General features: G+C 37.6%; 1 protein-coding gene across 3 annotated transcripts in view; it reads right to left on the reverse strand.

Annotated features, from left to right (window-relative positions):
- Positions 1 to 24,654, reverse strand: part of UBR2 (ubiquitin protein ligase E3 component n-recognin 2) — a 78,599-nt gene that overhangs the window by 51,537 nt on the left and 2,408 nt on the right. For 2 of the 3 annotated variants that reach the window (XM_026683285.2, XM_026683295.2), the window contains exons 2-9: positions 19,761 to 20,020; positions 18,828 to 18,906; positions 17,799 to 17,912; positions 12,676 to 12,806; positions 11,542 to 11,680; positions 2,283 to 2,345; positions 1,737 to 1,857; positions 815 to 922 (exon numbers count right to left, since the gene is read on the reverse strand). In XM_026683285.2, the coding sequence (XP_026539070.2) occupies positions 815 to 922; positions 1,737 to 1,857; positions 2,283 to 2,345; positions 11,542 to 11,680; positions 12,676 to 12,806; positions 17,799 to 17,912; positions 18,828 to 18,906; positions 19,761 to 20,020 (1,015 nt within the window). Of the gene's footprint in view, positions 1 to 814; positions 923 to 1,736; positions 1,858 to 2,282; positions 2,346 to 11,541; positions 11,681 to 12,675; positions 12,807 to 14,978; positions 15,088 to 17,798; positions 17,913 to 18,827; positions 18,907 to 19,760; positions 20,021 to 24,654 lie in introns of those variants that run through there. The other variant, XM_087963170.1, reaches the window with a different exon arrangement.

Raw genomic sequence — 24,654 nt, forward strand, 5'->3', positions numbered from 1 at the left:
CTCAGCCTTCCATCTTTCCGAGGTCGGTAAAATGAGAACCCAGATTGTTGGGAGCAATATGCTGACTCTGTAAATCACTTAGAAAGGACTGTAAAGCACTGTGAAACATTATATAAGTCTAAAGTATTATTGCTATTGCTACCCCATACCATTCCAGACAAGTGGCTATCCAGCTTCTTCTTAAAAACATCCAGTGATGGCACACCCACAACTTTTGAAGGAAAGCTGTTCCATTGGTTAATTGTTCTCACTGTTAGAAAATTTCTCTTTGCTTCTAGGTTGCTTTTCTTTGATTAGTTTCCATCCATTGTTTTTTGTCTTGCCTTTTGATGCTTTGGAAAATAGATTGACCCTCTCTTCTTTGTGGCATCCCTCAAATTCTGATATTTGAGGGGCTGCCTCAATATTTACAATACATATTTACAAATTAATAAATATTAATAAATATTTAAATCATAAATATTTACAAATTCTAAGGAGAAAGATGCTGTTATCAGAGTGAACTTCAAACTGTGCTCCCAAACCCTGATAAGAAACTAATCAACCCTGTAAAGTTAGTTCTACTAATTATAAGAGGATTGCAGTATAATCTATGCATGTTTATTTGGAACAGGTATTGAAACTGTTAACAGAAATCTTGTTAAGAGAATGCTTAAAAATAGCCTAATATTTGGTGAGTAGCAAAAACACATATTCTTTGGCCATACAGGAAAATGGACAAAGAAGCAAACACTGCATAACAGGCTACATAAAATGTATCAACACTTGGTGATATTATTATTATTATTATTTTTAAAAAGAACAATTAATTCACCTTTCCAAAGTTTAGAATCAGAAAGCATCAATTTATCAACAAGGGAAGAATTTTCTCCTTCTGGGCCTTCTTGTAAACCAACTTGGCACAATATTCTACGAAGACCATCTAATTAAAAAGGAGAGAAGAGTCAAAAGGGAGTATTAGTCTGCTTCCATAATTAAGTTTCACATACATTTAGTTCTGTTATATTTATGACATTTAATCACTAACATTCAGAATCTTAGCACTGGAAGTATTTACTGTATTTTTCGGAGTGTAAGACGCCCGCAGTATAAGATGTACCTAGCTTTTGGGGAGGAAAACAAAAAAAAATATCTGCCTCTGCCTCCCAGCAATTTGCCTCCTTGCAGCAAACAACAAACAGCCCGGTCAGCTTCAGCACAGCCTGATTAGCACAAGCAACTGGTTGTCGGTTGGATCGGCACCTGACAATCAGCTGTTTCAGGATGCAGGGATTGCCATCCCCTATTGCCGCCTCTGTGCGCCCCATTTTCAGTCTCCGTATCCTGTTTTTGGCCTCCACGCATCCCATTTTCGGTCCATTCTGGGCGGCGGGGATTGGGATGGGCAGAAAATGGGACATGTAGAGGCTGAAAACTGGGCATGCGGACATTTTCCTTCCACGAGATGATTTTGAATACCAAATATTCAAGAAAGAATACCCTCCACAATAAAATTTCAATGCAAAATATTCTTGCAGCTTCTTTTAGAAAAATAATATTGAGAAATCCAATTATATACTTCTTCCAATTTAAAGTATTATGGCTTCTATAATTTTGAGTAAAAAAAAATGTAATTAACCAGAACATTTTATTTATATTTACCCTTAGCCTTCAGTATCCAGAAAATATTTTCTAGTTTTTCAATCATATACATTTTACCTCAGATTTTTTTAAAGATCATATTTTAATTCCAGTACCTGAATATCCGATAATGTTACTCAGCCAAGTGAGAAGCTTCAGACCAAAGCTTTGATGGGCAACAATACATGAACGCATAACTTGAACCTTCAATGGCCGAGTCTGGCGAGTAGTACTTCTCTTAAAGGGTGTAAAAGTCAAATGTTTCATTAAAACAAAGCCTTGTGTAAGATGTATTCACTTAAACATTAAAATACTTAAGGAAAATATTATTTGCAAGGTGTAATTTTTAATACAAGATGCCAACAATTTTAATTCAGTAAGTTCTTTTGAATAATTTTACAAACTGATAAAAGAATAACATCTTATATCAATTTAAATTCTTATATCATTTTTATTCCAATATACTTAATTGGAAAAACTAATCAAACATATTTCATTGCTGTTTGTCTGTATTGTCTTTGTCTTTCCAATATTGAATAATTATTTTGTTCTTTGCAACTTTAAACATGCATTTTGTTATAACTACCGATAGGCTACAATTGTGAGATGGTAATGCTGAACCAATAATTTATTATTAAGGAAAGTTAAACCATGGAACTTACCACTATCACAGATTTGGCTTGATCACAATACTGAAAATCTCCATAGCGAACTGATCTGCGCCCCTATTAAACAAGCACATGGAAATTCAAAGATAATTCAAACATTATAGGGATTAGTTGATCAAAATTCTGAAGCTTTCTTGTAAACTATCACTAAAGACTTCTTAATAATTACACATCATTTCTCACATAGCCTTCTATGCAAGAGAAAGAAGGTAATCCAGAAAGGTAAAGCATTACTATAGAGAGAAAAAGCTTCAGTACCAACTATTTAACTCCACATCAATTTCCACTTCCATATAGCCTCTAAAATGACATGACAGAATAGACTCTTAACAAAAAAAAAAAAAGACTGCATAATGCATTATAATGGCACATTGAATAGTTTAAAAATGGCTAACTGTTAAATCCTTAGGGTGCTATATAGTTCAGGACTGCAGTCAACTATGTTGTCTGTCCTTGAATTATATTATGTCTGCTAAACATCAACGATGACTTGTGTTTATTATAATATTAAATAATTATAGATTCAGTCATACATAAAATTGAAGGACTACATATTCAGTAAGTTAATCTATGGAATGTTAAATTTACAATGAGTATATACATGGATACATAACATGGCTATCCAAGTTAGTAGTAAAATTAAAGCTGTACACAAAAATAACCCTGTATGTTTTTCCTACCAGTTTTATTCAATATGATGAAAAAGGATTTGCTTTTGAAATTTCTTTCAAAAGGAAAATGTCAATTTCTCATAAATCTTTTTAATTTGTATTTATTAAGAATTGTCATATCATAGACAATAGAACAAAATAATAATGTTTAAGAAAATTAAAATAAAAGGTTAGAGATAAGAAATATATACAAATCATTTTCAACTTTCTTTTCACAATCAATTACAATCTTATTATCCCTCTTACCTCTTAAATATTTTACAAATTCCCTCACTCAATCTGTAAATGCTCATAAAACTCAAAGGAAAACATCATAAGGACCACTGAACTTTTTCATAATGGAAAATATGACAGGTAGGCTTGAAAGTGATGAAAATATGTGTATTTTTATATATAATATAAATCCATATATGGGTAGTCCTCAATTGGAGCGAGGACTTCCATTGCTAAGTGATCTGGTCATTTAAGTCAGTTGTGTCTGATTTTATAACTTTTTTTGCCACAATTGTTAAGCGAATCACAATTGTCTTTAGGTGAACTGTGACATCATTAAGCAAATATGACTTCTCTCATTGACATTGCCTGACAGAAGTTGGCTGGGAAGCTTGCAGATTGTGCTCATGTAACCCCAGGTCATTATAACTGTTGTATAAATCCATGTCAGTTGCCAAGTGCCCAAATCAGATCACATGACTGTGGGGGTGGTGCAATGATGTAAGTCAAAGACTGTCAGAAGTCATTGTTTCCATCAGCATCAAATACTTGCTAAACAAATTATTGTAATTTGAAAATTACATACATTCCATAGCTTAAACTGCAAATATAGAAGAGGAGAATGAATAAAACTATGGAATTCTCCAGGAACCACAAATACATACCAATATATATAGGGATTAATAAGTTAAAAGGATAGAAAGGACGTTGGTACTTACCTGACACGCCCGTTCTCTTTGAGCTGTGAAGAGCATCCAGTAGTAGTGGTAGGTGCTTCAGTCTCTGCATGTATAGGCTTTGCTTAATTTGTGGAACGCTCCTCCTCCTCCATAGGACTACTTCCCAGCGTTCCCCAGTTTAGGCGAAGACGAGAAATAAACACCCTCGTCCTCAATGCCCTATTTCGTTGGCCGAAATAGGACCCCACCAGACGGAAAAAGGGTGGGGCGGGATGCTGTTTACAGCTCAAAGAGAATGGGCGTGTCAGGTAAGTACCAACGGCCTTTCTCCCATGAGCTGATCAGAGCATCCAGTAGTGGGACATACCACTACTTAATAATAAGCTTGGCCTGTCCTACGGGAGGGACTCCGTCTGGCTTGGAATCCCCTCCTGGTCTCTGTGGACCCATTGCAGAACTCTTCTGCCAAAAGAGGCCTCAGCGGATGCAAACACATCTATTTTATAATGCCTAATGAAGGGCGATGGAGAGGCCCAGGTTGTGGCTCGACAAATTTCAGTTATTGGTGCCTGTGTGGCCCACGCTGCCGCGCTCCTTGTTGAATGAGTTGTTATGCCCCTGGGCACCTGTAGTGATTGAATCTGATACATTTTTGTTATCGCGGCCCGTAGCCAACGGCCTATTGTAGAAGATGAGACCTTGCATCCCTGAGTGTTGGGCTGAAATGACACAAATAAGGCTTCCATTTTTCTGAAAGTCGCTGTGCGGTGAATATATATTCACAATGCTCGCCTCACATCAAGCCGATGCCATTGTAGTTCCAACCCTTGGAATGGTCTGGGACAAAAATTAGGAAGTATCAGCTCTTGTGCCCTGTGAAAAGCCGAATTAATTTTGAGTATAAATGTAGGATCAGGACGAAGGACCACCTGGTCAGAATGGAAGACACAAAGATCTTGTCTGATTGACAAAGCTGCTAGTTCCAAAATAGGACAAGCGGAAGTGATCGCTACGAGGAAAACTACTTTATACGTCAGAAATTGGAGACTTGATGATTTCAAGGGTTTGAAAGAGCACTTAGTGAGTTCAAGAAGGACCTTGTTAAGGTCCCAGGTGGGATAATGGTGAACCGCTGGCGGACATAAATTTGCTCCTCAAAGGAAACTCCGTATGCATGGGTGATGGGAAAGAGATAGTAGACCTTCACAAGTGATAACTGACGCCAAAGCCGCCACCTGTCTTTTCAACGTATTAGGTGATAATCCCTTGTCAAGCCCCTCTTGCAAGTACTCTAGGATTTGAGCCACAGATGGAGAGATGGGATCAATTTGAGACTTGGTACACCATTTGCAGAAACTGGACCACGTGGCATTGTAAATGCAAGTTGTTGAGGGGCATCTGGCGGCGATAACTCTGTTGGAAAACTTTTCACTCTTCAGACGACTCCGCTTAACCTCCAGACAGTCAGGTGCAACCATTGAGGGTCCAGATGTTGAAGGGGTCCCTGGGTTAGCAAGACCCTGTCCGGCGGAATTCTCCATGGTGTTGATACGGATAGACTGCGGAGGTCTGCAAACCATGGCCGTCTGGGCCAGTAAGGAGCTACTAGAAGCAGCTCCGCCCTCTTGTCTAGCAGCTTCTGGATGACCTTGGGAAGCAGTGGAAGTGGCGGGAATGTGTACAGAAGTCCCGGGGGCCAATGGCAGCAGAGCACATTGAAGTTCTCCGCTCCATGCAAGGAGTACTTGGAAAAAAATCTCAGGAGCTGAGCATTGAGGGGGAAAGCGAACAGGTCTACCACCAGCTGTCCAAATGTCCTGACCGCCTCTTGAAACAGGGTCGGATGGAGGCGCCACTCTGATTGATCTATCGTGCCCTGCTTAGCCAGTCTGCCTGTGTATTCGACAGTCCCGAAATGTACTGTGCTCTGATGGAAAGTAGGTTGCTCTCCACCCAACGACACAAGCTCCGCTTCCCACATGAGGTGTTTCAATTGTGTGCCCCCCTATTTGTTTATGTGAGCTTTTGCTGTTATGTTGTCGGTCAATATTAGTATGTGTTGATTGCGTACCTGTGGAAGGAAGCTGCGGAGAGCCAGGTGTACTGCTCAAAGCTCCAGCCAGTTTATGCTGCATGACTGTTCTATGTAGGACCAGTGGCCTTGGGCTGTGAGCGATTGAAAGTGAGCTCCCCATCCAAACAGACTGGCATCGACAGTGATGGTAAGTCTGTGGGGCTCTTTGAAGAGACAACCTCTGTTTATGACTGGTCTGGTCCACCAGTGGAGAGATATGAGGACCTTTGATAGAACCTTGACCTTGTATTTGGAGTTGCTTCAGCCAGATCGCTGGTACGGGAGCAGGAACCACTGGAGAGATCTAGTGTGGAAGCGGGCCCAAGGAATAGATATACATGAGATCATCTTGCCTAACAATTTTGATAGGTCAGCTAGGGGTACCCTTTTTTGAACTCTGATTTCCTTAACTAATTGATGGATGCTGTTTTGTCTATCTGGTGACAGGAAAACTTTGCCTTCCACCATATCTATGATTGCCCCTAGATGGATTAATCGAGTCGATGGTGTAAATTGACTCTTTTTCAAATTGATTGAGAACCCATGTAATTGTAGGGATTGTAATGTGGTCTGAGTATCTCTGAGTGCTTGATGAACGGAAGATGACAAAATTAATATATCATCAAGGTAACACTGGATTCGTACAGGTACACCTTGGAGATGAGCAGCACTAGCTGTGAGAACCTTTGTGAAGGTCCTGGGGGCAGATGTTAGTCCAAAAGGAAGAGCCACATATTCGAAAAGGTGGTTATTATAATAGAATCGTAGAAATTTATAGTGGGAAGGCCGAATGGGAATATGTAAGTATGCCTCGGTCAGATCTATGGATGTAAGGACGTCACCCTTTCTGATGCCAAGTAAGATGGATTGTAGGGTGTGCATTTTAAACTTGCGATATATTAAGAATCGGTTAAGACGTTTCAAATCTAAAATTGCTCTCCACCCCACCCCCTGAACTTTTGGGAACAACAAAAAGATGTGAATAGAAACCTCGCCCTCGTTGTTCGGTAGCTACTGGTTGGATGGCTCGTATGTCCAGTAGGTGTTGTATAGCTGTTTCCATAAGATTTCATTTAACGAGATCTGTGGAAAGAGGGCAGGACATAAAGAAGTCTGGGGGTGTGGATTGAAACTCTAGCGCAAGGCCGAATCTGATCGCGTCTCTGACCCAAGAATCAGACGATGAGTCCCATTGGTCCGCGAATAATTTAAGGTGGCCGCCAATGGGAGCTGGGTCCATCTTGGACACCGGAAAGGTCTATTTCCTGCTCCTCGAAAGGATCTCTTGGACTGGCCACCCCTTCAGTTCCTATCCCCGAAGTCGGACCTCTCTGGCTGCTGCCCTGGTCGGAAAGATGGGGGTCTCTGGTATCTGGGTGAGAATGGTCCCTGATAAAAGGGCCGAAAGGATCCCTTCCAAAAGGACTGAGGGTTTCTAGGATCTGACTTCCAAAAAAGGGAAGGTAGAATTTTCTTTTTATTTTGAGTTTCGAAAAGCAGTGGATCGAGGGAAGGGCTAAACAGTCTGTCTCCCACAAGAGGGGATGAAGCCAGCTTGCATCTGTGCTTAATATCCGGTTGCCAATGTTTTAATCATAGTAAGCATCGCGCTGTGACATGTGAAGTAATGGCTCTGGCTGAAAACTTAACTGCATGAAAGGTTGCGTTAGCTGAGAATTCAGCGGCTGCTATAAGTTTTGCAATGTCTTGGTGTGCCTAATGTTGGAATTGGGGACATGCTCCCGTAAGATCTGGAGCCATCTGAGAGAAGAACGGGTAAAGAAGGAAGCGGCCATGGCCGCTCTGATGGCCCACGCATCTGACTGATGGGCCCTGCGTAGGGCCAGCTCGGCCCGTTTTTCCTCCAGCTTTAATGCCTCCAGTGCTTCACTGGGAATGGAGGACGAGGACGCTAATCCCACAATAGGTTCGTCTACCTCGGGAGTATTCAACAATTTTAAGAAATCAGGGGCCAAATTAAAGTATTTCCTGTCATAACCCATGGGGGCAGGGTACACTGCTGCAGAAGCCCACTGTTTCTGTACCAGGTCCGCAAATATGTGAGGAACTGGAATCACATCTGCCTCGACTACTGGTTGGCTGAAAATTAGATCTTCTGGTCCCTCTTCTGAAGGAGTTGGACTGGTAGAAGGGGCCGGCTTGTCCAGGCGCACAGTGTTTCTGGCCTTAAACAATACTGATTTGAATAGTTCTGGGTGGAATAAGCCTGTAAATACAGGTTGTTCGGGAACAAGGCCCTCATCCTCAGACATCCCCCTTTCTAAGGGGTCCGCTTCTGAAAGGGCCGGGTCACTTTCATGTATTGATCCTGATTCAATCTGTTCCATCGGATCAATGTGCTCTACCTCTTCCGCCTCCTCCTGCGGCCCTTGGAAGAGCATATCCCCTTGAAACTGTACCTGGGTATAGTGTTGCTCTGACCTGGCCAATGATCATACTGATCGTGAATCATACTCAGCGGGTGCAGGCTGATCCCTGGTCAGAACCGCATGTTGTAGACCTGCTGAGATTCCCTGATGGATAGCCATCTCCATCCAGGCCTTCATCCTTTCTGGCACTTAGTCTGGAAGAGTTTGGTCCTGTCGAAGACTGGTAGCAGTTGGTGTGAACATCGCTTCAGGTGCCCTTCGCATGGTTCGTGATCCAGTTGACTGGGCGCGTTGACTCTGTGGAGCCATGCTGCGCCTGGATGAGAGGGAGAGATCTGGGGAGGAGGAAGGTAGGAAGAGAAAACACCACTGGACTGGGGGCGAAGAAGCTTGAGAGGTCCTGTGTGCCTCCCGTGTGCACTTATCTATTTGTCTTTCCAATGCCTTGTGGCGCCTGTTGGCGTCTTTTTCTGAGGCCTTAGAATTCCCTTTTGTCTGTTTAGATTTGTGCTGAGATTTAGACTTGACCCTTGAGGTTGAGGTCTGGGAACCACTATCACCTGCCATTTCGATTAGAGATTTTACAGTATGCTTGTTATTTAGTACTATACTGTATAGGCGGTTGGCACGCCCAGGGGCCTGACAAAAGGGTGGACAGGGTGCCCTGAAATTGAAACCCCCCCATTTTTAGATATAAATATGTATATACCGTGTTTCTCATATAATAAGGCCGGGCCTTATTTCTTTTTAAGCCCCGAAAAAAATGGCTAGGACGTCTTTTCGGGGGTGAATTAATTTCTTCCCCCCCATACACCGTTGCCTAGGGCGCCCCGCGGGCAGTACACCTCGCCACCAGCAACTCCTACTGGTCAATCTTGGCAGAGCGTGGAGGGCTCCCTACCCCCATCAAGCACCTTTGCTGCAGACCCAGGTCAGCGGGTGGGCGGCGGGAATATCCGCTGGCAGCGTTTCAGCCGCTTCTCAGGCCTCTGTAGCTTCCACGGTTCCTGCCAGTGCTGGCACCTCTCTCTCCAGCGCCATCTCCAACAACAGCATCTGAGTCGCTTCCGCTTTCCCCCCGTCCCCGTAACAGGAAAAAAAAACATTTTGAGGTCCGTGGGAGCACTGCGTGCTGCGTTTTGGTTTAATCCTGAGTGGCTGGGTGGGCATAAGAGCCGAGCGAGCATCTCTGCTGTTGCTACCCTTGGTGCTCCAGGCTCGGGCTCTGCAAGTTTCCAAAAGTCCCAGTGCACAGCCCGTTCCTGCATTCCAAGCGTGCCCAGGCCAAGCTGCAGCTGTCCCTCTCTCGTCAGTGCCGTCTCCAACAACAGCGGCAGCAGCGGTGGGAACCGTGGAAGCGTTTCTCCGATGGGGGAGCCGCCTCCATAACTTCCATCCATGCCGACGCCGCCCGCCTGCTGACCCGGGTCTTCAGCAAAGGCGCTTGGTGGGGGTAGGGAGCCCTCTGTGCTCCACCATGACCACTGTTAGAAGCAGCTGATGGCGAGGCATAGCTGCCCGTGGGGTGCTCCTAATGGTAAGTTCCCTGCCTTCCCCCCCAATTTTGCATGTTTTAAAATAGGCCTAAATTTGGGGGAAGGGGCTTAATTTCATTTTATGCCTAGAAAACATGCTGGGTCTTACTATTGGGGGGGGTGTATTGTTGGAGAAACACGGTATGTTTCCAATATGAGTTGTATCTCAATAATAATAAATTTATTATTATTATATTACTAGTATATTATTATTATTATTAGCGTATATAAGTATGTAAATATATATCAATATAACAGCTAATTTCCCAATATCCCAATCAGCCAAATTGAGAATGCCCAACAGGCCAAAGTATTAATCACAGGCCTTCAACAGCTTCCCTGCACAGGCGGACATTGGCCTAGGTGCTCACTGTTGTGCTGCTGGTTAGGGAGAACTGTGAGGGTTAAGCCAACAACAAGAATAACAGGACGGCCTCGAATAGGGTTTAAAACGAGGTTGCAATAATTCCTTGGGGTTTTTGAATAAAGACCCTCTGATCGGGAATAAGAAACTACCTGACATAGTCTACAGAAGATTTGCACTTAGCGCGGCCACATGATTCGCCTACAACAAAATGGCGATCGGCCATTATTTTTGGCACGCACGCTAGCAGCAATCTCCCGCCGTGAGAAGGGATTAGCTCCAGACAGCTTTCCCTTAGTACTAAATGGCTGGGAGGGGTGAAAATAACCAGGTGTTTAAGCCCTTCACCCCAAGGTGGCGTTCTGGGGGGAAAACAGCGATACGACTCGGTTGCAAGTGAGAGAAACAAAACCACGCCATTCGTTTGTTAAAACGGTGCGGCTATGGCAAGGGCAGGGCTAGCAGTTGGGGGGGAGCAGAACAAAGCCGAAGCCTTCCTCCACTTCGGGGCACGAAAAGCGCTTCCAGGTACAGCGATCACCAACGGCCAGATGGAAAAGGCAGCGTGGGTAGATCGTTAAGCAATTTGTTGAGAGAACCTGAAAGATGAATTGACTGTCTCCAAACCTGAAAAGAGAAATTCTGTTTCGGGCAAGGAGTAATGAAAAAGCACTGCCTATCCCTCACAAGCCAAAACTGGGGAACGCTGGGGAGGAGTCCCATGGAGGAGGAGGAACGTTCCACAAATTAAGCCCAGCGTAGTCATGCAGAGACTGAAGCACTACTCCCACACCTCCCACTACTACTGGATGCTCTGAACAGCTCATGGGAGAATTGTTGGGTGATAATATGACAGTAGAATGGGGGCTATAATAAATGTATAGACTACTTGTACCAGATCAAAAATATGCTGTGTATGTATAAGTCACTTTAAATAGTTTGATGTGCTTGATAAAGTATAAACTTAAGCAAATGTCTTGCTATGCTGAAATTTAAAAAAAAATGCCTTCCCAGAATCACAATTCTGATGGCTTTGTATACTGCAAAAGTTTCTCAGACTGGGAAGGCATCCAGTAGAAACTCCTCCATATTGTACAGTATATACTGTATTGCAAAAGAGACAGGGAGAGACTCTGCATTATTTAATTTTTTTATTAATGGGACATTAATAAAAATACTCAAGCACTGAACCATGCTCTAATATTGTTCTGGAAATTGTCACACCCATATTCTTCTAGTTTTCTTTAATCAATACCAAGGAACTTATAATATACAGATGAATACATTTATAAGCAAAAAATTAATAAGCTTAAATAAATTACTTACATCTCTATCCACAGTTGTTGCAAATCCAATGGCCTCCTTCTGTGTACAATTTACTGCTTTTTGAAGTGTATAAATAACTTGCTCATATGTGTGGACTTCATCATTAAAAAGCATGCAGTAATAAGTATCATTTTTGTTGCTGTAAAGACAGTATCACAAACCACATATTCAGTCATTTCAATCAGTTAAAGTATTTTTGGCATCATTTTTCCATTATTCAATGCAATCTCTGTACTGTATAGAAAGTATGCAGTAAGAACAAGTACAACTTGTTAATTAAAGACAACAATTAAATGTTTTTATTAATAATATAATATAGCAATACCAATAAAACACTTACCCATTACAAATTGTATTGGCTTTTTATCTGGACAAATCTCTTTGCTATTCACGTGTTTCTGCATTTCATTTACTGTTAGCTGTCTTCAGTGTTCAAACTGAAGCAGAATAAAATACTGACAAAAGTGAAAATGTAGGTTTGAGTACAGACACTAAACTTTCCTACTAACAATAAAAAGTGCTATTGTTTTCTTCCTAGGTTTTTTTTAAAGAACTGTTTAGGCTACCCTACAGCCAAGGAAGTTTGGGTGGTCTCCCATCAAATTACTCGCTAAGCCCAGTTCTGACTTTTAAGTCTAGATAAAGCCAGCCTGATTCTGCTAAATATTAATAGTATAAAATATAATTCTAAATTTGGCAAGACTCAAGGATAAATTCTTGAAAAAACAACAACAGAGCTGATAAATCCTGGATGCGGGCAGGTTAAGGAACTGCTGGTAATTAAGGAGCAATAATCGTAAAGACATTGAAACAATGTCAGGTCATGAAGACTGCTTTCAAATCTGGACTCTAGCTGACAAGACCTTCTTGGAATTTGATTTGGTTACCAGTTTGTTTGGACACAGTCACTTAGGAAGTCTTTTATGATGACGTACAAAGCTGAATTTATAATTCTGAGGTAAGTTCTTTGTGGTAACATGCCTGAACTGCCATCCATGAAGTCACTACAATTCAAGTCACTTTTTACAAATAATTCCTGTATAATACAATTTTCTTTTACTATTTAAAAGAACAATCATAATAATGTTTTAGTAAAACTAGGAATCAAAACTAGGAATTTGGTTTTCAACTTACGCTGTTTCTAAACCCGGTGGCAGCTCATTTTCCTTTTCCCATGTTAATATATCTACAGCATACTGAAACACGACTGCAAAAATACCATACACTTTCGTTATCATATCTTCTGGCAAGTGCACAACAGGATCCTAAAATAAAAACAGTGAAAATATTATTATACCAAGACATTTTCTTCATTTTTTTCTACTATAATATTCTACAGGAATTGTCTTTGGGGATTTATTAATATTGACTGTGAATATACCCAAATGAATTTGAATATTTCATTTCACGGTTTTCTGAAAATTTATGTAACATTCACTATGCTTTCTTCATTCCTTTTTTATCTTTCAATGTGTATTTCCAGATGTTTCAGGCTAAGCTAACTGGAATTTTTGAAATTAGGGTAATTTTTTATAGGTATGAAAACATAGTGGTGACATGCTATATAAGAGTCTTGCAAACATTTTCCTTGGTTTTTCTCTAGCTTCTATTAATTCACGAGTGTCAAACTCTATTGTGTCGCTTGACATATTGAGACATTTTTTGCCTTTGCGGAGCTGGTGTGAGAATAGCCTGAACATGACACATCCAGCCCAGCGGGCTACCAGTTTGACAGGCCTGCATTAATTGGATGCTCTTACTAAGACAGATTATGAATCATTTCCACAAAAGGGGAATCTGTTAAAATTAAAAATACAAAAAAAAAAAAATCTCCTGAGGATTCGAAGTAAACTTAGATATCCCTGAAGGAGCAGTGACAGAATTGTGGAGATTGGTGATCAGACAGATCTCCAGAAAATGGAGACATTGTGAGGTTGCCCCTGTGAGTGGACTGCAGGAATGGAGACTTCTGGCTCTTGAGTCGAGCACTGGGAGTTGAGGAATTTCAATCAAGCTCACAGCTGTAATGCAGCCTACATAGGCATAATGTTCATATCAAGCCTCTTTTATTAATCACTTTTAGAAATTTGCTTAACTACTTTCCAGTTATTAGTAGCAACCCTTGGATCGACAGGTTTTATAACACTGGATGAGTTTAGTCCAATCCTTAATGAAAGAAATTTTAAATATAAATTTAAAGACTTAAACATGTTTTTTTAGAATAAGCAACAAAAGGGTGATTCTGGAAAATTACAAATGGACTAAAAGTTGAGATGGATATAAGATATTTAAATTAATTATAAGAATCCTTCCTGTGGAAAAATGCTTTTGTTTTGAATTCTTAAATAAAACATAACCAGATAGGACTTGGAAGATTGGATACAAGAGGGAACTAAAGATTAGTTCTTTGTACTTTTCAATTAAATGAGAAGTAATTAAATTTGGTTTACTAATACAGACTGGAGCAAGACATATTGAAGAATATTTGTGAACTGTGGACCCAACCTTAAGAGCAAATCTTAACTTTAAGAGCATCTACCATATTATATAGACTGTTTTTAAAAGACGCTATAGAAGATGAACAAATTTTACTAGATTAGGGTGCAACTGAGCAATAATTTGAAAGTGGATTAAAAAATGATAGGCTACAAGAATGGTACAGAAAAAGATTCTACACTGGGTATATAAATTAAACTGGTTGATATATTAATAATTAAAAGAAATATACAAACGGCAAATCAAGAGTGGCCTGGATTGCTTTCCTATATTGGATTTACAAAAGAAACTTGTTAACATTTTGAAGGATTTCGTAAGTACAAAGAAAAACATGAAAAGAAATCAGGTTCTATGGAATTATTTGAAGAGATTATGGATAAAATTATTAAAAGTAAAAAGGGAGGAATGTAATGTGGATTTATTTGATCAGGGTTAAAATAGGTATTTTTTCTGGTAATCATTACTGGACTTTTGCTGACCCCAGAACTGAAATGATGTTATATAGATTTGTTTATAAATAAGAGATGGGGAAAAGAAATCATTTGGTATATTTTAAGAGAAAGTGATAAGTTACTAAAATTGTTTATACTTATGATAAAGGGGAAGTCATTTCTTTGCATATTTCTTTTCTTTTACTTTACAATATTTTCTTTCCTATTTTCCTTTTTATTTTTTATTTTCTGCACAATTTTTCTTTTTTCTTTTTCAGTTTGTAAAACTTTTTTAATTGAAATGTTTAATAAAATTATTATTAAAAAGCCTCCTCCAAAAAATCCCAAAAATCTGTTCAATAAAATTATTTGTCCATACAAGATTAAGTAATGAAATTCTATGACAGGTAAGCCAAGATAGTATAGTTCTAAAATTTTACTCTCTATCTTCTTAATTCCACACAGTATCTCAGCATCACATACTGTAATTTAGATGGCACATCTTGTTACCTCATCCTCCTCTGTTGCTGAAGTACTGTGTTCATGTTTCTGGCAGTAAGAACCTTCTTTCCAAGCTTCAGTGTCACCACAGTCACAGAACCCACCTCCACATGAAGTTGTCATCTAAAGTATTATGCAAAATGTGCAAGAATGGAAAAATACTGGTCAAATGAAAACAGAAATAAACAATGGTTCAAAAGTTAATAACTGTTTACAGTTCCTTAGCCTATTATTCCTTAGGGAAGAATTACAAGATAACCGCTGTGTGACATTTTAGAATCCAAGCTTAAATTCATGGAGCAGAAGTTGAATATTGTGATGGGAAGGGGGTCTTTCCTACCCATTAACGGTCATTCTTAACTTGACTTACGACTACAATTGGGACCAGAATTTCTATTGCTAAGCAAGGCAGTATTAAGTGAGTCCCACCCAATTTCTAGTTAGGACCGTTATAGTCACACAGTATCACAAGTTAAGTGCCACTTCTTGAAACACAGAGGCATCAGTGTCCTCCAGAAAGTTCTGCTCAGTTATTAAAGGGGCCTTCTCAGGTCATCCATAGATAGATTCCAGAAGACATTTTTGCCACAACTGACAGCAAAGCAAAACAGAAGTGCTTGTAGAAATGTCTTCAGGGTATGAACATTATATGCAGATGATCTCAGAAGGGCTTTGACAGATGTGCAGAATTTGAATCTGAAGTGCAAAAGGTGTCAGAATTCCAATCAAACTCCAAGCCCCAAATCTGATTCAAGATTGATTGGGGGGCTGACAAAGGATTTTTCAGATCTGGCACCCTCATTATACCTGTCAGTTACTCTTTAAAGAATGCCACCTTTCCCATGCCTTGCAAGTAGCAACAGCTTATTTAAAGAGCAGCTTATGGTACAGTGAAGGTGGGCATGCATGATCCTTGCACTCTTCAGACCCAAATACTACACACTTCTGTTTTCAAAATAGCCTCAGTAAATCTTTTGCAATAAGACTTTAAGAAACAGATTTGGACTTTCTTTGTCTCTGATTGATACTACCCCAGAAGGAGAAAGTGAGAACTCTGCCTTGGTTTGGACTGATTGATAACTTTGGGACTGTTTTATTTTTCTGTGGAATATTCTGGTTGTTGTAAGAAGAAAGAAGGGGAAAAGAAAAGAAAAGATTTATAATGGCTCTTTCTATTGAGGAACTGAGAAAAGATTATGAACAAGCAAAAAAAATCGTAAAGCTGGTTTGAAAGAAGCCTTCCTTTTTTTAGAAATGGCGCTATTAACTATCAACAAACATTACAACAGATGAAGACAGCAGAAGAAGAAGAAGGAAAGGAAGCCATTTTTAATAAATTTCAGAACTCGACCAAGAAAGAAGTAAGAGGGAAAGGAAGAGAAATAAAGGACTTAAGATTTAAAAAACACTTAAGAAAGGGAAAAATAAGGTGCAAAATCAATATAATGATAGTAAACAAAAGGGAAAAGGAATACGACAGAGAAGGGAAGCCAGTAAGGCAGAGGCTAGAAGAAGGGGGTAGAAAGGTTTGTTGGGAGAAGAAAGGAAGGGAAAAGGTGGAGAAAAGCTACAAAGTTTTGAAATTAAATGGGAAAAAAAGGAATCTTTTTTAGGGATAAAGGATAAAGTATAATTTCTTCAAAAAGATTTTGCAAGGTACATAAGATGATATTGTAGTATTGTATTAGAAATAGATAACTTAAATGGTTTAAGAGTTGATAAGAGATTAAAATGGTGAAATGTTTAATAATGATTGGTTTTAAAATTTAATAATATGAGGGGAGGTTTAGAATATTGAGTTTTAATTAAAGAGTTTAATAAGATTATGGTATTGATGTTATTATAAAATTTCTATTATAGTATTTGTTTTTAATATTTAGATTTATTGTTTAACTATGTATTTAATTATTCTGGATGTACTATTTAGATAGAATGTACCAAGCAAAATCGGATTGGGTATTGGGCGTTATTTTAAAGGTTAATTTGATTAATTTAGGGGGGAGATAGAAAGGCATCATACTCTGATTAGTGATTTCAGGAGAAACTTCTTTTTTTTAAAAAAGGAACGAGACAAAGGGACAATAAAAAATGGACAAAAGATACAAATATAATGACTCAAATTAAGATGATTAATTAAGATAGAATGAAGAAGAGTGAAATATGTGGAGAAGTTAATATAAAAAACTTAGAATGGTAAATAAAATAAGTAATGATATGTAAGATGAGCATGAATATAATTGAAGTCCATGAAGAGAGAGATACCTGGGTCCAAGTTACTTTCCAAAAAGATTTTTTTTTATGTTTTGTGTGTTGTGTGTATATGTTTTTTTGGGGGGGAGAATAAAACCTTGCAGAAATATAGAATGAGAATAATGGTAACTAAGTCAGAAAGAAATAGATGAAATAATAATAATGAAATTGAATAAGAGTAAAGAGAAGTAAAGAGAAATTAGATAAGAGGTTTTTGTATGTTTATATGGAAATGGTTTAAAAGAATTATAGTTTATCTGACTTGTTAAATTTATAATGGAAAAAGGTTTAAACATGTAATGGATAATGATGATTTGTGTGTTTTGAAAATTAATAAAACTTGTTTTAAAAAAAAAACTTTTTTAATTGAAATGTTTAATAAAATTATTATTAAAAAGCCTCCTCCAAAAAATCCCAAAAATCTGTTGAATAAAATTATTTGTCCATACAAGATTAAGTAATGAAATTCTATGACAGGTAAGCCAAGATAGTATAGTCTAAAATTTTACTCTCTATCTTCTTAATTCCACACAGTATCTCAGCATCACATACTGTAATTTAGATGGCACATCTTGTTACCTCATCCTCCTCTGTTGCTGAAGTACTGTGTTCATGTTTCTGGCAGTAAGAACCTTCTTTCCAAGCTTCAGTGTCACCACAGTCACAGAACCCACCTCCACATGAAGTTGTCATCTAAAGTATTATGCAAAATGTGCAAGAATGGAAAAATACTGGTCAAATGAAAACAGAAATAAACAATGGTTCAAAAGTTAATAACTGTTTACAGTTCCTTAGCCTATTATTCCTTAGGGAAGAATTACAAGATAACCGCTGTGTGACATTTTAGAATCCAAGCTTAAATTCATGGAGCAGAAGTTGAATATTGTGATGGGAAGGGGGGGGTCTTTCCTACCCATTAACGGTCATTCTTAACTTGACTTACGACTACAATCGGGACCAGAATTTCTATTGCTAAGCAAGGCAGTATTAAGTGAGTCCCACCCAATTTCTAGTTAGGACCGTTATAGTCACACAGTATCACAAGTTAAGTGCCACTTCTTGAAACACTGAGGCATCAGTGTCCTCCAGAAAGTTCTGCTCAGTTATTTAAGGGGCCTTCTCAGGTCATCCGTAGATAGATTCCAGAAGACATTTTTGCCACAACTGACAGCAAAGCAAAACAGAAGTGCTTGTAGAAATGTCTTCAGGGTATGAACATTATATGCAGATGATCTCAGAAGGGCTTTGACAGATGTGCAGAATTTGAATCTGAAGTGCAAAAGGTGTCAGAATTCCAATCAAACTCCAAGCCCCAAATCTGATTCAAGATTGATTGGGGGGGAGGGGGGCTGACAAAAGGAGTTTTCAGATCTGGCACCCTCATTATACCTGTCAGTTACTCTTTAAAAGAATGCCACCTTTCCCATGCCCTGCAAGTAGCAACAGCTTATTTAAAGAGCAGCTTATGGTACAGTGAAGTCTTTCAGGGTATTTAGGATAGTATTTTTTGGTTTTACTGGTAATGTCTAGCAATGATTTGCACACCCCTATAAAGCATAAACTCAAAGTAAAAAAAAAATCACTAAAGTAATAGACAAACTTACTAACCCTATATCGATGCTCCCTGTGAACACTTCCCAAAAAGCATTCCATGCATAACACACAAGTTGAATCAACTGCACAGTCTCTGATGGAGGAAAAAAGAAAAGGAAATGCACAAAAACACTTCAAATGCTCAAGAAAATAACTACAATGTAAGTAATTCAGGCTATTCTATATTCATGGAAATCCTGTTCATTATTGAATCTTTTACATCTGAAAAAGTATACACTGACAACCTTAATTTTAAAATAACCATATATTTTACTATCTTGGACAAGCTCATGAAGTTTTACAAACTTCTAAATAATCTAACATTTGATTTGATTTACTGTACCCTAGATATTCAACTATGCATTGTTATTTGGTCTTTTTGGTCCTGATGCTACCACTACTTCCAAAATTCAGTATCTGTTTAACATTTTGGACAAATTACATACCATAAACCACAGTTGCTATAGTTTGCTATAGAATATTTTGGGAACTCAATGACACTTGCCATTATTTAATCTGATAAAAATATTCTGTTCCTGTAGGGTGACAGCTTCTTTTAAACCTGTAATTAATTTCTTTTCATGTTAAAATGAATTTAAAACAATAAAAATGTTAGTTCCTTCTACACTGGCAGTGATAGAATCTCATGGGTCAGAAGGTTGATAAAAGAAGGATGTAAGATTCTATGTTCCATGAAGCACATGAAAAAATATGATTTGATCTAATTTTTATTGCCATTTTCATAGTGTTCTCCACTAATAGTTATTAGGTTCCAAAATACCAAAATTCAATTTTATTAGACTACCAATAATTTATTCTCTAATTATCAAGATACCATCAGGATAGTTTCAATATTACACATAACAACCATTTAACTGATTTTAGTAACATACCAATGTAAACATGCTAATTTTAAAGGACAATTTAAAATAAATGATTAGTAATTACCTGCAAGAATAGGTAGGTTCTCCAACTTTAAAAACCCGCCCACATAGATGTGAAGGTTTGTTTGCTTGCTCAAGTTTTTGAAAGCCATAAGTAGGATCTTCACCACAAAGATACCATTCCATTGGGCATAGAAGAACATGTTGTGCAAGCATATCTTCTCTTTCAGGAGCTGGATTGGGACCCCTGCAGTAAATCTGGGGCACATAATAGGCTAGGTGCTTGTATATCTCTTTAGGAAGATCAGATGCTTGTAGCCAGTTCTTCAAGAAAAAAGTGAAAAAATATAAAATTAAAATAAGATACAGCTACCCAAAAGTTTTAATAATAAAAGCTACTGATGGATTGTAAAATGATAAACTCAACATTAAAGCTGACTTTAATGCCCAAAATTCACAGGAACATTTTGAACATACTGAAGTGCTCAGTATACCCATGAGATGATATCATCTCACCTATGTACAATATATTCTTGTATTTCAAGAATGTCAAAGAAATTGTGTGTTTACCTTAAATGGTATACATTGTATAAATGTTGTTTAAAAACAGAAATCTGAAGCAAAAGGCTGCAAGCAGAAATCCATAAGAATTGCCTTAATAGATCAAGATAATCATCAGGTATTCCAACATTTCTTTAAAAGCTTCCTATCTTTTAGCAACTACTCATATGCCTTTGGAGCTGGTCACAAGCTGGTCATAATGATGATGATCATATATGTAATTTGCAGACATTTTCCAATATTATATGCTCAAAATCAAAAGATTCTCAAAACTTACATCTGGACCTTTTGCTATTTTTTATTGCAACTAAAATAGTCTGTAACAAGAAAGATCAGCCATACAAATTGGTAGCTGATAGATGCCCATTAAAATTAAAACTATTTTAAACCTACTAAAATTGTTCATCTCCTTTACCCTTCTCCCATAAAGGCATCACTTGCATTTAGCTTGAATATGAACAAGAATGAAAATGTAAATAGGGGAAGAGAAAGAAATGGAGTCTTGTGGATGATCATTTGAATATGAGCCAGCAGTGCAGTAGCAGCCCAAAAAAGATAATACAATCTTGGGTTGTATAAACAGAGGCATAGAATCAAGATCATGTGAAGTATTAGTACCGCTTTATAAAATCCTAATAAGACCACACCTGGAATAGTGCAACCAATTTTGGTTACCATACTACAAAAAAGATGTTGAGACTTTGGAAAAAGTTCAAAGAAGAGCAAATAAGATGATCAAAGGCCTGGAGACTAAAACATATGAAGAACAGCTGCAGGATTTGGGTTTGGCTAGTCTAAAGAAAAGAATTAGGGGTATCATGATAGCAGTATTCCAGTACTTGAGGGGCTGCCACAAAGAGGGGATCAAATTATTCTCCGAAGCATTGGAGGGCAGGACAAGAAACAATGGCTGGAAACTAATCAAAGAGAGAAACAACCTGGAATTAAGGAGAAACTTCCTAACAGTGAGGATAATTAACCAATGGAATAGCTTGCCTCCAAAAATCATGGGCACTCCATCACTGGATATTTTTAAGAAGAGTCTAGACAATAACTTATCTAAAATGGCATAGGTCTGCTTGAGCAAGGACTAGAAGACCTCCAAGGTCCCTTCCAGCTCATTCATTCTATTATTTCTATGCTAATAAAATACAATAGTGTTATCCTGCCTATGTTTCTGCTTGTGAACTACTACAGTGAAATCCAAAAATTCAAAGGATAACAGGATAAAGCACCAATATGATGGAATATCACCATAAAAGCACAAAAATAATGCTGCTGTCACTCCTTGATCTTTCATAACATTGCAACTTTTGTATAATTGAGATAAGCAAGGGTGAATTAAAGAGACCTACATTCATAAAAAACTGCTGATATTTCAATCTATGTACATTACAATCTCATCCTACTTACAGAACATGATTTTTCCAATATACTAATTGATGTCTTGTAGTTTATTTTGACTTTATTTTTTATTTATCTACACAGTTCTCTACTATGTTTTGCCAAATTCAGATTATCTTTTCATATAATTATATAATTAAAAAGATTCTTATTCAGTCATAAAATAAATTGGATTTGTCTTAGTACCAAGATAAGACTACAACTACTCTAAGTTCCTTTTTATCCTAAAATTGTAGTTATAACTGTAGGATGATTTCTCACTAGGTTTTAACAGTAAATTCAGGAATAAGGAAATAGGTATCTAAATCTTCTAGAAGATTAATATAATTATTAAAATAATTTCTATAATTCCAAAATATTCAAAAATGATTGCATTTTCTAGCCTTCCCAACCCTTGACCACAGGGGGAAATGTATTACATATGTAGCATGAGAGAAATCATCTTTAAAACATGCCAAGTCCTCATTTTCTTTTAGATAATGCATACCAGATATCTAACACTCTTTTAAAACTAGGTGAAGCTATAAAAAGTATTCAAAGGTCTGTAACAGCAACTGCAGAATACATTTCAGGAAAACTGAGCTATCCCATTGTAATCCTATACCTAATGCTTTTTAAAAATTAATATATCAGAAAACACATTTGTTAAATATATGTCAGCTTTATGTTATTGCAATATTAAAATACTGTACATAGTTATTTAGAATAAGTCCTACATTGGATGATACATTGGAGCTTAATGTATAATATTAATTATTGTTAACTGTTATGTATTTTACTCAAAAAATCTCGGCAATGGAAGTTTACTTAAGGATTTAACGTTATACAGTCCCAAATAAATATTATAATACCAAAGTTTTAATTTTCCACTCAACAACTCATGTGTGTACGTGTGTGTGTGTGTGTGTGTGTGTAAAAGATACAAAGTATTTTCACACTTTAGTTCATACTTTCATGTTTTAATGATCATAAAATTTCACAAATACATATTCAATCATATATTATTTAATATTTGTATGCTTAAGGAACAATAACCAATATTGATTGATCACTATAAAAAGTGAGAAAGTTTCCACAAGTATTCTGACAGATACAGTGCAAACAGGATTCACCTAACTATGACCATATAGAAAACCAAACCCCTCATTCCTCTGTCTCTGTTTCTGTCTCTCTGTCTCTCTCTCTCCCCCCACATATACACACATACATACATATACATTCACACACACACGTATGTATACATAATAATCACTAATGCATTTCTAATATTTAAAACATTACATTTATAAACAGATGAATTTATTTAATTCTAAGCAAACTGGAACCAGATGCCCCAATAAGTACATTATGAGGCAACTAAGACAGAATTTACCAATTCTTGATTATCTTAAACATATAAATCTTCTTGACTACTTCTTGACTAAAAGATTGATATTAAAAACAATACCCCATCACATTAGGACAATTCTCAATCTATATACATATTAGCAAATTAAGGGCAGAATTGTATTTATTTGCCCATACATTATAGCAGTACAGGTAGTCCTTGACTTATAACAGTTCATTTAGTGACTGTTCAAAGTTACAACGGCACTGAAAAAAATGACTTATCACCATTTCTCACACTTACAACCTTTGTATTATCCCCATGATCATGTTATCAAAATTCAAATTTTTGGCAACTGGTTCCTACTTATGACTGTTGCTGTGTCCCAAGGTCACGGAATCACCTTTTGACAAGCAAAATCAATGGGGAAGCCAGATTCACTTAACAACCGGGTTACTAACTTATCAACTGCAATGATTCATTTAACCACTGTGGCAAGAAAGAACATAAGCAACAGAAATGTTGGGCTCAATTGTGGTTGTAAGTTGAGGACAACCTGTGTTTAAGAGATTAGTGCAGTAGTTTATTAATCTGGGAGCAATCTATCCTTCAATACTGGGTAAACAGTAAATTTGTAATTGGCATTTAACTATCCAATCTGCCCTTTAGAGCTGGTCACATAAACAAAGATAGGCCAAATGACCAGCATTGGCATTGTTACAAAGGAAGATTGTGTTCTGGTTATTCAGAACAAAAGGGGTTATTCAATCTGCCACTAGACAGTGCTATGGATCTGTGTTAGATCAGCATTCCCCAAATTGACATTTTCTATTTGAATTGGGGCTACAATCCTACAATATGGACACGGGCTATACTCACTGGAATACATCTGGTGAACAACCAATTTCTAACATTTCCTCAAATGATTTCAAATCAAAAGTATCAGACCATTAAATGCTTAGTATTTTTAAGTAAACTGAAATAATCTCTTTGAAAATGATGAATAGGGTGAAATTTATAAAAAATTATATTGTAATTAAATTTTAATATTTAAATTATAAAGCTTATTATTTTCCATAATACATGAATATAGCAATCTTTGCAGAATCTGTTTATGGGATAATCTACATAATTAATTAAGTATAAATGTTGATCAAATAAATCAAATTCTACTGTGGGAAAATGAAAACATGGGATAAGCCTTAAAGCAGGCAAAATGGAGCTAACTTCAAATCATTTTGGTTCCTCCCCATTTCCTTGAGCAACATACACTAAGACTATAATACAATTAGTTATATTAAAAGACTATTTCTCCTTCTGTCCATATTTACTGTCATCAGTTGTACTAATATTATAGAGTGGGTTTTTTGGGGAAAAATCTTGACCAGCAATTATAGTCTGCTGCCACTCCAAAATAAAGCAAGTAAAATACCGGTACTTCTTTCAATTCTCTGCTTCAATCCTTGTAGGCAACAACCTATGTTTATCAATTCATTGACAGGACTCGGTTCTCAGTCAATTCTTGAACCCAGCGGCACAACAAAGACTAGAATACCCTTAAACCACTGCCTTGGTTCACCAAATGTTTTATTTTTGCCTCCCTAGTCTTTCAACTCTAAGGACGCGAAACCTTCTCCCTCCGTCCTCCAAATCGTCGCTTTTGTGA

The sequence above is a fragment of the Notechis scutatus genome, chromosome 1 (assembly GCF_049901735.1).
Source record: "Notechis scutatus isolate UNSWTSFEM ecotype Mainland chromosome 1, rNotScu1.2, whole genome shotgun sequence".
Lineage (NCBI taxonomy): Eukaryota > Metazoa > Chordata > Lepidosauria > Squamata > Elapidae > Notechis > Notechis scutatus.